Source organism: Platichthys flesus, chromosome 11, assembly GCF_949316205.1.
Source record: "Platichthys flesus chromosome 11, fPlaFle2.1, whole genome shotgun sequence".
NCBI lineage: Eukaryota > Metazoa > Chordata > Actinopteri > Pleuronectiformes > Pleuronectidae > Platichthys > Platichthys flesus.
The window spans coordinates 24,107,780-24,120,961 of record NC_084955.1 but is presented as its reverse complement, the minus strand read 5'-3'; the positions used below and the strand labels follow the sequence as shown (position 1 = coordinate 24,120,961).

Below are 13,182 nucleotides of genomic sequence, written 5' to 3'. Positions count from 1 at the left end.
TCTGTATAGAATTAACCTGCACTCTCTTCTCTCTTATGAGAAACAGATATGAGTGATAGATTTAAAGGAGAGAACAGTCAGCATAAGAAGATTGTTTTGTTCACTCCTGTCCCCTTTGTTTGGTTGTTGGTTATTTGGGTTGTTTATTAGCAGATTATACAAAAGCTATGAATGATGGGATGTAGGATGTGAAGGAACTGATCCAGGAGCTGATGCAGGAATTTAGTTTTTCTCTTTAACGTTGCAGGATCAGGTGTTTTTTCACAGATTTCCCTGAAATTCATTAATGAATCCTTATCGTGAGAAATCTGACATATGCAAAAACTATGTTGGAGATTGACGCTGCAATTAAACACTAGACTACTCAACCAATCAGGCAGGTTCAGTGCTGTAGACCACAAAGGTTCCTGAAGTTTAGTTCTATCCCCTGAGCAGGGATGTTTTTAAGGAGAGATCCTCCAGTGGAAAAGTGGCTTGAGTGAGTTGAAGAGTTGTGGTTGTGGATGGGAAAACCAGCGTCCCACTTGAGGAACCATACTAGTGACTGTCTTTTATATATGTAGCCGTGGTTTGTACAAACGATTTGCAGCTCTGTGCTTTTTGGAGAAAATAAAAAACTTGCTGAAGGAGAAATCTGGAAATGTAGTGAGAAAACTGCTAAATCGGTAAAATGGCTTGTAAATTCCTTGATGATTTTGCATGATTAGCACGACCTCAGACACAAACTGCTGCACTTACTAATAAAAATAAAAACAAAATCAGACTAAGAAAAAAGCAATGTGTGTTTGATTCTCTCAGCCGTGAGAGGACGTGAGCAGGACTCGGACAGATGGCGACTCGCCCCTGCAAGGTCGTCCATCACCGGCCTCTGTAATGGGACCGTGTGCTGGAGGAAGCCCGGGGAGCAGCACCCCAGTCCTCTGTTAATTGCAGGGGCAGCTAGATGACCCTCTTACCCCCCTCGCAGGGCCCTAATGTCGGGCATCGGTACCCGGTGACCACCCTCAGTTCCCTCCTTCACCGGCGCTAGATTCATCATCTGGCTTCAATATGTGATTAATGAAGCACATTATATTCTGTGGAGATTAATGACATTAGACGTTAGAGGTGTATTTCCTGTGTTTTTCCTTCTCAAACACAAATACACCTTGTACAGAAGAGTCTGCTGCTGCTTCTTTCATTTTCCCTCTCACTCAGCACTAAGAGGAGACTTTGAGATTTTGATGTGGGGGGGGAGGAACAAAGAAACGCCCGTGTTGCTCTCTTCTTGGTCCCATTGCAGTTCCTGCTGTCTTGTCTTTTTCAGAACAAAGAACAAACTGTGGTACTTTGAGTTCGGCACTTCGGAGACCTTCTCGGCCACGTGTAAGAAGCTCCACGACTTTCTGGAGGTGGAGGTAAATCAAACCGTTTGTGTGTTTTCTGTTTGTGGACACGGGAACAGAACAAAGAACAAGTCCCTGCTTGTGTTTGTATGGTTTTATTATTATTATTATTATTATCACGGGAATCCGACACAGAGAAGCATTCATTGTTTTATCACAAGGTTTCGAGTGAACGTGAAAAGCCCTTAGAGGAATAATGGTGCCTCTGGAAATTATTCTGGTCAACCATTGTTCCATAAATAGTCAAAAATGTATACTAGTTTCCAATTCACCCAGACAAAGTGTTGATGGGTGAAGGCTATCTGTGCGTCTCCCCACCCGCTTCTCACTGAACCTCAGTTCAACACACAGGTAATTAGCCCTACATGACCCCGCTGCGTGTGATATTGAGTGATAATGAAGATGGTGTCTATACAATTCATCTTCCCCCTTCTCAGAGCCGTCCACACAGTGTACAGCTCTTTATTAATTAGTGTTGGAGCCGGAGCCGAGGTGAGGACAGATCCAGGTGGGTTTAAAAGCCACTAGTTTAAATATTATCCTTGTATTATAAGGCTGGGTTGTTCTGCTGGACTCTTTTCAGCTGAGATAACATGAATGGGTGTTAAATTACCTGATCAGGCCTGCACAGAGGAAGTCTTCACACTCTTAAACACGACCCAGGATGAGCTGTAACGGCAATGTCCGAAACAGTCGGACCGCACCTTCAGCAGACTCCACTCCACCAGCATACACAAGAGTGTTTTCAGAAGGTGAGATCTGTGGGCGTGTGCTGTAGGTGTGAAAGGGCAACGTGCACACCTGAGTCCTGTGTGACAACAGCTACAGACTCCAGATCAGATGGTTTAGATCCAGGCTTCAGAGAGACGGGTTCAAACCAGCTCAGATTACACAATTTAAAAGTTAAATTACCTGACCTATTGAACTCTGCGTCTTCTCCACCAAACTCTGTCTTTGACCTTTTGTGTCCTTCTCCTTCCTCACAGTGTGACGGTGTAACCCTGGACCTCGCCAGCATCTCCCTGGAAGGCATCGCCATTCTCAACATTCCCAGCATGCACGGCGGGTCCAACCTTTGGGGCGAGAGCAAGAAGAGACGGGGACACCGAAGGGGCGGGAAGAAGGGCCAGGACAAGAGGACGCCGCTGGTCGACCCCAAAGAGCTCATGTTTGCAGTTCAAGGTAACATTGAAATTATCAAAGGCTGTAGAGAGGACCCCCCCCCCCCCGTTAATATGAAGTATTTAGCTATAAAGAGTCAATTTCTGCACTGAGAGCTGTTTGAACGGTTGTAGCCTCTTTTCCAAAAGTCTAAAATCCTGACCCATGGTGAGACAGCAGCACTTTCCAGGCCCTGGATGTGTTTGGTCGTGGTTTGTGCAGTTGGACATTAATATTGTGGATTAAACAGGTCTGACAGTGAGCGTCTCTCTCCCGTGTGTGTCCTTGCTCCGATGAGACACATCACAGACTAAACTTTGGGGCGAAACTTTTCTCGAGCACATGAATATTTCACCGACGACAAGGTGACTCATCGCGAAGCCGCTTTTTGTTTGCAAAGAAGAGGCACGTCAGTGTTTGGAGCCATCACCTGTGTGTTACTGGTGTGTGTGTGTTTGTGTGTGTGTGGGCGCCAGTGGACGGGCTAAGCTAATAGGAGCGGACTTCAGGGGGGTGTCGGGCAAACCCCTGAATCCATTTGCTTCAAAAGGAAGCCCATGAATGAGCGGAGCAGGTGAAATGGTGGGAGCCTCGTGAAGGAGGGATCAGGAAAACTGTGGATTTACACCCAGAAGATAAAATCCTGATCATTGTGATGATCTCCTGACTTCAAATCTTCCTCCACCATCAACTCAAAATGTTCCTTTAACCAGTGGAAAAATCTCACGTGCATGAAAAGACGGAACGTTAGAGACTTCGTTGATTTTGCCTCTGACTCCAGCAGCAGGTCAAAGTCTTTGATTCCTCCCATTGTTTGGTTTACGACCAAATGATTAAAATACCCATCAGCCTCAGCTGCTCTGTGTTTAGTGCTAATTAGCACATGTCAGCATGTCCATATGTCGAACTCGGGTTAAGCATATGGGCCTCAATATGTTGAGTCGGTCCAAATGTCAAAGATCATCCGATATCAGCATAAACGACACACAATATACACAACACGGGATGACAACTATAAACCTGACATTTAAAAGCTAAATCAGGAGATCAAGTATAAAATAAATGTGTTTTAATAAATGTTCCTCTTCTCCCAAATGGACTGCTTCTATGTTATTTAGATGTCTCGGTGTTTCATCTTCTTTATTTCCACGGTTCCGTCTGTTTGGAGGTTTCCTGCTGCGAGGCTGTGTTTGTGATCGGGGCTGAAGTGGATGTTACGATCTGTGTCGGGATTCAAACATGACGAGTCAGTGATGCTCGGACGTGCCGGTCGATCCCCGGTGAGACTTCACTGGTCAGAACATGACTGGTTGGAAAAACACGTCTCTGGGAAGCCGTCCACGAGGGTTTTCCTTTTTCTGCTTCCTGATATTATCCAGTTTGTTGCATTAACTCTTTTAAAACTGAGGAATCCTGGTCCTGACAAACACAGCTGCACATTTAGATGCTTCTAACTTCTCTAATGGGATAATGTGTCCATCAGCCAGGTGCATTGTGGGACAGATGAGGACGCACTGCGGGACACTGATCAATTCAAAGCTCCATTAATGCCTGAACAAAAATCAATCAGTTTGGTGTTTACGGTTTAAAAAAAAAAATAGGCGACAGTCCGAACCTGGGAAGGCACTTAGTGTTAGTGGGAAGTGTCTTTGTGTGCCACTGTGTCTCCTTGTATGTAGGTACCCATCTGTGTGCGTTTATTGACGTGTGACTGAGTGCATGTGTGTGTGTGTCTGTGTGTGTGTGTGTGGACGTTCTTTGTTGAAGGTGCCCCCAAGGTGAGCGGCCCAACTTGTCAGAGCAGAAGAACGGCGTATTTAGAGGTAAACACGGGAGTGCATTAGTCCAGAGGGGGAACCGTGCAGCACGTTGCATGGATCAAACTGTTGGCAGGAATTGTGTGTGTCTGTGTGTGGAGTGTGTGTGTCTGTGTGTGTAGGTGAGTGGGTGGCTGGGACATGAAGGAAGGAAAAAAAAGAAAAAGCCCTGACCTTTCGGGAGCTGTTAAATCGTCCCGCTGGTGACGCCAGGAGACAAGCCCCTCAGGTGGAAGGGACTGGCTGAGGAGTGAATTATTTAGAATGGGACTGAGGTTTCAGGGTGGGAGGGGGGGGGGGGGGGGGGTGGAGGGGGTTGATTCTCGGGACTGATGCCCCCTGACAAGCCCTCGTGAAGCTGCCATTGGACGATCAGGCCTCCACACACACAGACACACACACACACACCTGCCCTCATCTTCCCGCCATCCCTCTTCAGGTTAACTTTCAGCTGATCTGCTCTCTCTCTCTCTCTCTCTCTCTCTCTCTCTCTCTCTCTCTCTCTCTCTCTCTCTCTCCTTTCACTCCTCCGCTCTCGCCCCGTCGCTCCACATGCGTCCGGCCTCGACGGGTCTCGTCCCGCCCTCTGACGGGAGAGCCACAGGGCCTCGTGGGTTAGAGTCCCATATGGACGACACGTCACGGCCTCTTGTGTGTGTGTGTGTGTGTTTATGGCTGTCATCGCTCGGGCGAGGCAGATGATTGTGATTGTTAAGCGTCGGGTGTTTGTGTGTTTGGCCGCCAGCTGCTTATCTTGTGTGTTAATAATTCAACCCCCTCCTGGTGTAAACAGTCAGGTGACTCGGTCTCTCTCCCAGTTTATGTCTCCCAGTAAACACGGGGATTCTATATTTGGATGAGTCTGTTTTTTTTTTAAATTTTATTGTTTCAGATGTTTCATTTGCTCCACTTATATGAATAATACAAATTGCTGGTGATAAAAATGGAAATTATTGAAATCTGACTTGTTTTGAAATCATGTGTCTGCACTTTAGGAAATACTAGATCATTTTAACATTATTTGTTTTTAATTCATGAGCTCCAGATATGAAATATATTTCTTTATATGTCTGACCCTGGTTTTCACCAAAGATATTTTTATAAACAGAAAACTTTATTTCAAAATAAAGCTCTGTAATTCTGCTTCTAAAGATCAAATGTTGTGCTCTTATTTAGAAGACAAATTGCAATGTTGTGAAATATAAATAATCGGATCATGAGATGTGATTGGCTGCAGGCTGCCGGGTCGCTGCTCTAGTTTATCCGAGGACGTAGAAAAACTGCTGAGTGCCGCTCGTCTGTTTATTACATGTGAACCTATGTTGTGTGTCTAAATCGCACTTAATCCAATGCTGCTGTTCCCTGAGCCGTTAACAACACACACGCAGAGTGTGAAGCTGATAAGAGGAACGCTCCGGCAGACAGGACAGATTTCATGGAACCAGTACGTAGATGTTATCTGAGACGGTGAGATATAGTCAAATATTGTCAGTGAAGATTCATCTGAAAGTTAATAATTAAACCCAGAACTAGTTGTGTTTGGATTTATCTCACAGGCTGTAGCTCGTCCTCTGGACCTCGTGGCTCCTCCAGCATGAAGCTCTCTGCTGGTTCCCACACCGAGCACTGGGAATATTGTGTCTTTGTGTCCCCGGGGCAACGAGGCAGCTCTAACGCCGTAGTGACGCCGTCCATCATCTGTGTCAGTGTGGGTCTGTGTGAGCTGTTTGCGTTAACGTGAGAAGTCCCGAGGAGGGGGGGGGGGGGCAGCTTTAAAGCCCAGTGTCAAGAGGTCTGCTGTGTGTGTACACACGCCGCTCCACTCCGACCCTGGAAAGCAGCGCACTCACAGTCCAGCACTGGGATAGGGACGGACGCGTGTCCATCACCATGGAGACAGCTGGACACCGCAGCTTGGCAGTGACAACAACACATCACGACAACAACAACACGACAACAGCAACATGAGCTACGACACTCGCTCAGGAGACCTGACAGCGACTGAGCAGCACCGGGGACAGAGAGCTAACTCGCCCGCACGCAACCCGCCGCCTGCAACTGGGTCTGAGTTTCAATTAGAGCGAGTTCACCCCCCCCCCCCCACCCCCCCCTCCTCCACAGCTTCTTAATCTGTGGAGGGACGAGTCGATGGAGAGTCGGAGGCAGATGGGCCCTGCGTGACACGGGGCTTCCAGCAGGGGAGAAATCAATGCTCATAACTGCAAAACAAGAGAAATTAATAATTATATGATCACAAGATTGCTTTGCCGGTGCAATCTAATTAATAACTGTTCTGTTTGTAGCTTGTTTTTTCTTGATGCCATTTCTCCCTTTTATTAAACAGCAAATGTTAAATGTCTCTGAAGTCGTGTTATATCCTCCTTCCCTTTCTTCTTTCCTTGCCCGTCCTTTCTTTCTAACATACATGAACATACATGTTGCTTTAATTTGATATTTATCATCAGGTCTTCTCCCAGTAAACCACATTGCAATATATCTCACCGGGGTTTTAACAAATTCAACTGTCCTGTAATCGTTTTCTGTTTCTGTCAATAAACTGTGAGTGAAAGCCTGTTACCCTGTACATATTCTGTTTACTTTGAACATATCATTTTCTTTTAATATTTCCTTGTGTTGATGTTATATATCTGGGTTCATTATCTCCTTTGCAGCCGTAACACAGCAGATTTCCTCTTTTCGTTCTGAATCATTACAACATCTGTGTAAAACCCTACTTTGAAGATATTAATGTCTTTAACGTGCATACATTTCAGAGCTTGCAATATGTGCATGTGTGTTTTTCAGACCTGTCTGACCAGTTGCTGGAAGTGGTGGGGCTGGAAGGAGCCATGGAGATGGGTCAGATCTACACGGGCCTGAAGAGCGCAGGACGGCGTCTGGCCCAGTGCTCCTCCGTGACCATCAGGTCGGTGCATAGAACAAATGACTTCACATCACATGACATCACTTCCTGTTCAACATATGCTACATTCTTACACAGATTGTGGTTTAATACGTTTCCACTGACATGATGTTTCCTCTCGTCACTTGCAGAACCAGTAAATCTCTCCCGATGCAGATCGATGGGGAGCCCTGGATGCAGACTCCCTGCACAGTAAGCTGTCAAATCTACTTCCAGACACGTGCACAGGGGTGGAAACATAACCTCCTCGCTGGTGGAGAAACATAACAGAAGGATTCAGTGTTCATTTGGGTCTGAAAGGACTGATTTCAAAATAAGACAGTTCTGTTCCTCCACAGATAATTCACAAACACTTAATGAAGCATGCGTCTCTTCTTCTAATTTGCTTAGCGTCAACGTCTCACTCGTGAACCTCCACAAGTGTTTGCTCTCTCTCCAAGTTTTCCAAATGAAACTCCTCGGATTGTGTTGATTGCCGACGTGTGTAGCTTTAATTACAACACCGCTGCAGATGAAGTGCTGCACACATTTACATACGGAAGCTAAAGAAACCGAGAGCATGACAAAACAAGTGGCCGCCCAAGTGCTCTTGTATCTGCACCGAGCAAAGTTAGGATCTGACAACACGTCTCTGAGCTGCAGTGAGTTCCACAGCGAGAGGTTCATACTGTACCACGCAGCTGAATCAGTTGACCTGGGAAATGCTTATAAAAAACACTAGAGATTAAATGGGATGTCATCTTACTAATTATTAACAACAACTATGCAAATCAGTCTGGGTTCCTCGACATGCATATTTAACACCATCAACTCATTTGCATTTTTGAAGAAACATATGACACGTAACTGTCTCTTTGATGAACAGATCTGAAACAGAACCTGCAACAGCTGGAAGGTTAAAGTCTAGTAGGTAATTACCTCACGTGTTTGTTGGTGAGGATCATTTTTTAAGGTCTCACACAAGAACAATAACAGAAGACACAACTACACAAGCCACATGGGAAAAACAACCACCACAACCACAACATGGTGCAGTCAAATCATGGATGTATGAGTCCAGTGAGCTTCTGTTTGTGAAAACCAGTCATCACTTGAATTTAATGCTTGTCTATTTGTGGTATTGCGGCACTGAAGTGTTATTAACTTTTAGGGGGTCCTGTACCGTAACACTTCAAATAGACGAGCATCAGAATTTAAGCGATGCGACTTGCGATCATCACGATGGTTCTACAGTTGAGACCGAGGCCTCAGCAGGTCTGCAGCCGGTCTTCAAATCCTGTAGCTCAACAACTGGCATCACCACAGTCCAAACACACATGTTTACAATGAGCACTGCAGCAGTGAATGCAACTCGACAAGAAGTGCGACAAAGCCTCAGCTGGGAGGAGATGAGAGCTCCACCCCCCCGATCTGTTGGAGTGAAGCAGTCGGTCGATGGCGGCTCAGATTCAGGAAATCATCTGTTTCCTTACAAAGCAAGAAGTAAAGACTTGTCCGTGAACCAGGTGATGCTTCTAGAATCAAAGTTCATGGGAGCATCAACTGGGTTGTGGACATTTCTTGTCTTCTGGTTTCTTCATGTACTTTCTGTGGGTGTGACCTTATTCTTCACCGTGTGTCCGTCAGCACCGAACTAAACTCTCCACTCTGATCCCTCCTCACATCAGATTGAGATCGTCCACAAGAACCAGGCCCCCATGCTGATCGGGGCGCCACAGGGCCGGAGCTTCTTCTCCTCCGTCATCAGGAGGACGCACGCCGAGAGCAAAGACTGACGCGCCGCGGTCCGAGACCTCTGAGTCGTCCCGAGCTCCACGCGGAGCAGCGGTCACAAAGTGGACCTCCACTCGGCCCGTTGGTCAGGAGGGTCGTTGATGCCTGTTTGATTTCCCGGCGTACAGTAGCAGACTGTCGGTTCAGTGTGTGTTGCCTGCAGCATGGAGACCTCAGAGAGACGTCCTCGTTCCATCCGGGGGACCAGGCGTCTTTAGGACGCTTCGATCTACCGTGTGTTGTGTAGTTTAGCTCCGAAAATACCGAGGCTATTTCTGTGGGTCCACTTCTACCAGTTTTTTCTAAAAGCCTGTTTTTTATTTGTTTTCTGTTGTGATCTGTGCCAAGTGGGATCAGTCCACAGCTGAATGTGTTTTTGTTTCATGATGAAATCTTATTTATTCATATTTTGGCTGCTATTGATGTTTTTGAAACTGTTTTTTTTTCCGTTGGTGCATTAGCATTCCCCCCGCTGCATGATGGACAGTGAGCGAGTCGTCCTGCCCTCGTTGGATCTGACATATCTGGAGTGTTTAGTGAGAAGTGAAGTTTTTCTTTTGCTCTGCGTTTCTTCGGCGTTTTCAGAATCTCTTATTTTGTTTTGCTGTGTTTCTTTTTACCGGCGCCTGCAAGTCATCTCTGTCATGTGTGGATCTGCCGTGTTGCTGCTCCGTGAGTGGGACGATTAGGAAATGATTATTGATCGCTCATAAAAAATGCATGACACTCTTTGTTGTTTTTTTTTTAAATGTCGCACCGGAGATTTCCGGACAGTTTTACCAGTCGTGGTCACACTTTCTCCTGCATGAGGGACCGAGATCTGTTTTGACACTTGTGGAAATTGATCGTCATATCATACTTTATCCAAGAGAAGGCCGCGGTGTTCTGAGATTGTTTGTGTTTTCTGAGCCGATATTCAGGTACTTTTAAAATAGAAAAACGTATAAAAAAAAGAAAAGAGTCCAGTGCTTTACTCAGTTGGTTCTTTGACTGTATAGTTGGACGTTGCCAAGAAGCCGTTGGACCTCCTCTGGTCATTGATTTGTTCTGATGTCTGTTGGGTGTTTATAGTCGACTGCACATACAAACCTACATCTACCGATTAAAGTCTCAATGCAAAATCACCACTGACATATTTATAAGATTAAAGCTCGACTGAAAATCGATCCCATCCAGTGATTAGAGTTTTCAAGAGGTATTTTACAGCCGCTCATGAGTGCACATGCCAGCTGTAAAGTATTTTGTAGTACACTGGATGTTTTTCAGTACATTTCTGCAGTAATATTTATCTCACTCAGTCGCACGCCACTTTCAGATTATTGCTGATTCCTCACACTCACACTCAGACACACACTTACACACCTGCATGTTTTAAGAGTCGACTGTTTTCAGTTTTTAAAAGTGCCAAACACCTGTGGAGACCGACCGCTCGTCTCGTTTGCTTTGTACGATGCCGCGTTTGTACAGTGAGGTTGTATTTTTGTACACAGTTTTATTTATTTTTCTGCTTAACGCTTCACTCTGGAACTCACACCATGTTGTTCTGCCTAAAAGAAAAATTATGCCTGCCAGTGTCGACTGGGAAATGTGATCATGGTAATAATAAAAAAAAAGATTTTGTTGTTTGACATTGTGTTCTGGTTTTGTTTGTATATTGATATCTTTGAGTATCTATTAAACGATGCTGCAGCTATTGTGCAAAGTTTTTTCCTGGTTGTAAATAGAATAATACAGTTTGTGACAAATTTGTGGCAAAAACATATTTAAGTTTCAAGCTATAAACTTCACAATACATTTTTCAACCAGCCCATATATGTGGTGTCGGTATTGATGCTAATCGTGTCTTCTAAATATAAAGTATCTGGATGTAAAGATGGATGAAACGTCTCCAATTCCTCTCATTAACCAGAAGTGAAGCCAACATTTACTGGCTACCAATGCGGCCATCTTGCCGAAGACACGTTTTGGAGCCAGAGTCTGTGTCTGGAGAAGGAGCCACGTTATCGAGACTCTAACAAAACCAGCCCCCGACCAATCACGAGTCAGTCTCCGCTGTCAATCATGACATCTTGGCCCGCTTGTATAATACATAAGTAATTAAAATCAAATTTACTGGAAAATGAAAATAATATAAAATATACAGACAAACCTTTTAAGAAAAATGTCTGTTTAGTTTGTCCCATCTACTAACGTGGAGGAGGTGGGGTGTATGACCTATGCTGCAGCCGGCCACCAGGGGGCGATCAAGATGTTTTGGCCTCACTTTTGTGGGGGCAGTAGTGTCGTCAATCTTTACATTGTGTGTGTGTGTGTGTGTGTGTGTGTACAGAACGTTTGTGGTTAAAACATGTACTGTTGGACCAGATAAAACTGGAGAATCTTCAGATCATTTTCGGTAAAACCAGAGAATGTCCCTCTCCTGGAACCCGGAGGAGACACTTACTCCGTGTCTCGGTGTCCGATGGGTGGACGCCTGCACTTGACCTGCGTTTCTCCGTCCTTGAGGGGGGGCAGGGGGGGGCGATTCAGCAGGAGTGACACGGTACTTCACTTCACATCCACTTCACCGGCCTGGTAATGGACCCCTGCCTGGATCCAAGATGGCATCAGTGTGACCACCACTGACTTCCGATCCGTCCGTCTCTCAGTCAGGTGTTTAATGCACTGGTACAAGTTTCTCTGTCTGGGGTTCGGGTTCGATCTTCTGTGAGCGAGCAGGAAACTTTGATTGCTGTAATGTTGAGATACAATTTGAACTTGGCCACTAAGGTCTAACGCCTTCCAAGCAGGAGAGGAAACGTTTCTTTACCATATGGTTCTGATCTGCATTTATTTATTGTTTGTTATTGAGAAGCATTTAACAAAAACTACTAAACTGAATATCACCAAAAGTATGAAGTTACTTTAAATCAATTTAGAGAACATTTGCTCTAAATCGAATCGTTAGATGTGTTGCACATTGCTTAAAATTTACAAGATGGATCAGGAGCAGATACTAATTTTGCATTTAATGATTAGTAGAGAATGTAATTATGCCTCTGAGACTTGACTGTTTGTGTGTTCACTCTTTGGAAGGTCCCACCTCCCGAGCTGTGAAGTTGTTCTGTCCTCAGTGTGTTTGTGTGCTTCTACGTGTCGAGAGAAACCAAATCCCTGCAAACAAACAGTGTAGTGTTTGTGTGTTTGGAGCCTTTGACTCACACCTTGACTTGTCTCTTTCAATATTTACATGATAACGAAAGAGCAAATTTGTGATGGATTATTTTAAAACAAGCGTATTAATCAAAAAAGCATCTGTATTGGCTAAAAAGTGCCTCACAAAAAGTTCACATTAACAGATTCAATTTAAGAGCTGATTGTTAAACTATGTTCATTGGTTTAAGTGATAACAAAAGCAAATCAGAATTTGGATTGGACTTCAGGTAAATTTTCCCAGTGAACCAAATCCATCGATTCATTTTTCTGATTGTGTATTTTTTGTTGTCATGTGTTTATTATTTCGAAGCAGGAATCTGCAGCTGAACAGCCTGACACGAACTGAAGCAGCTTCGGGCTCGGACCCCATCACCCTCTCACCTTCTCACCCCTGGGTTCAGACGCAGTGTTCACGGCCCTTTGGTCGCTCTCCTCGGGTTTGACCTCAGTTGACCTGAGCTCTACTTCCAGGTCGGTGTGTTTGCGCAGGACTCAACAAACGTGTCCCTCACCGGAGAGGACAGAGCTTCCAAAACACCGTCACCATGGACACACGCTCCACCAGGAGAGGAGGAGTGAATGTGTGTGTACATAGAGGCATGTGGTGTGTGTGTGTGTGTGTGTGTGTGTGTGTGTGTGTGTGTGTGAGGGGTGTAGGCTCAGTGCACTTTGCATATGAGTGTGAGACCAACTTCTGAAAAACTTGATAAAACAAACTGAAGCTCGGTGCAAATTCAAAACCATTTAAAAGAAAGAACCACATTACGCGCACGTTGCCTCCGACCTTCTCCCGCGCTCGCCGCTCGCCGCCCGCAGCCGTGCGCGATCGACTGCCAGCGAAGTGATCCAGTGAAAGACACTGAGGACCAATAGGAAGCGGAGCGCGGCTTGTTTCCGAGGGGAGGCCCCGGGAGAAGGTGCCAAGCCG

At 45.4% G+C, this 13,182-nt stretch overlaps 1 protein-coding gene across 1 annotated transcript in view; it reads left to right on the top strand.

Annotated features, from left to right (window-relative positions):
- The window catches only part of dgkb (diacylglycerol kinase, beta), a 54,232-nt gene extending 43,568 nt beyond the window's left edge, over positions 1-10,664 (top strand). The window contains exons 21-25 of the mRNA XM_062400162.1: positions 1,307-1,397; positions 2,372-2,567; positions 7,169-7,289; positions 7,418-7,478; positions 8,954-10,664. Coding sequence (XP_062256146.1) covers positions 1,307-1,397; positions 2,372-2,567; positions 7,169-7,289; positions 7,418-7,478; positions 8,954-9,061 — 577 coding nt within the window. The 3' untranslated portion in view covers positions 9,062-10,664. The remainder of the gene's footprint in view (positions 1-1,306; positions 1,398-2,371; positions 2,568-7,168; positions 7,290-7,417; positions 7,479-8,953) is intronic.
- The last annotated feature ends 2,518 nt before the right edge of the window (positions 10,665-13,182 follow it).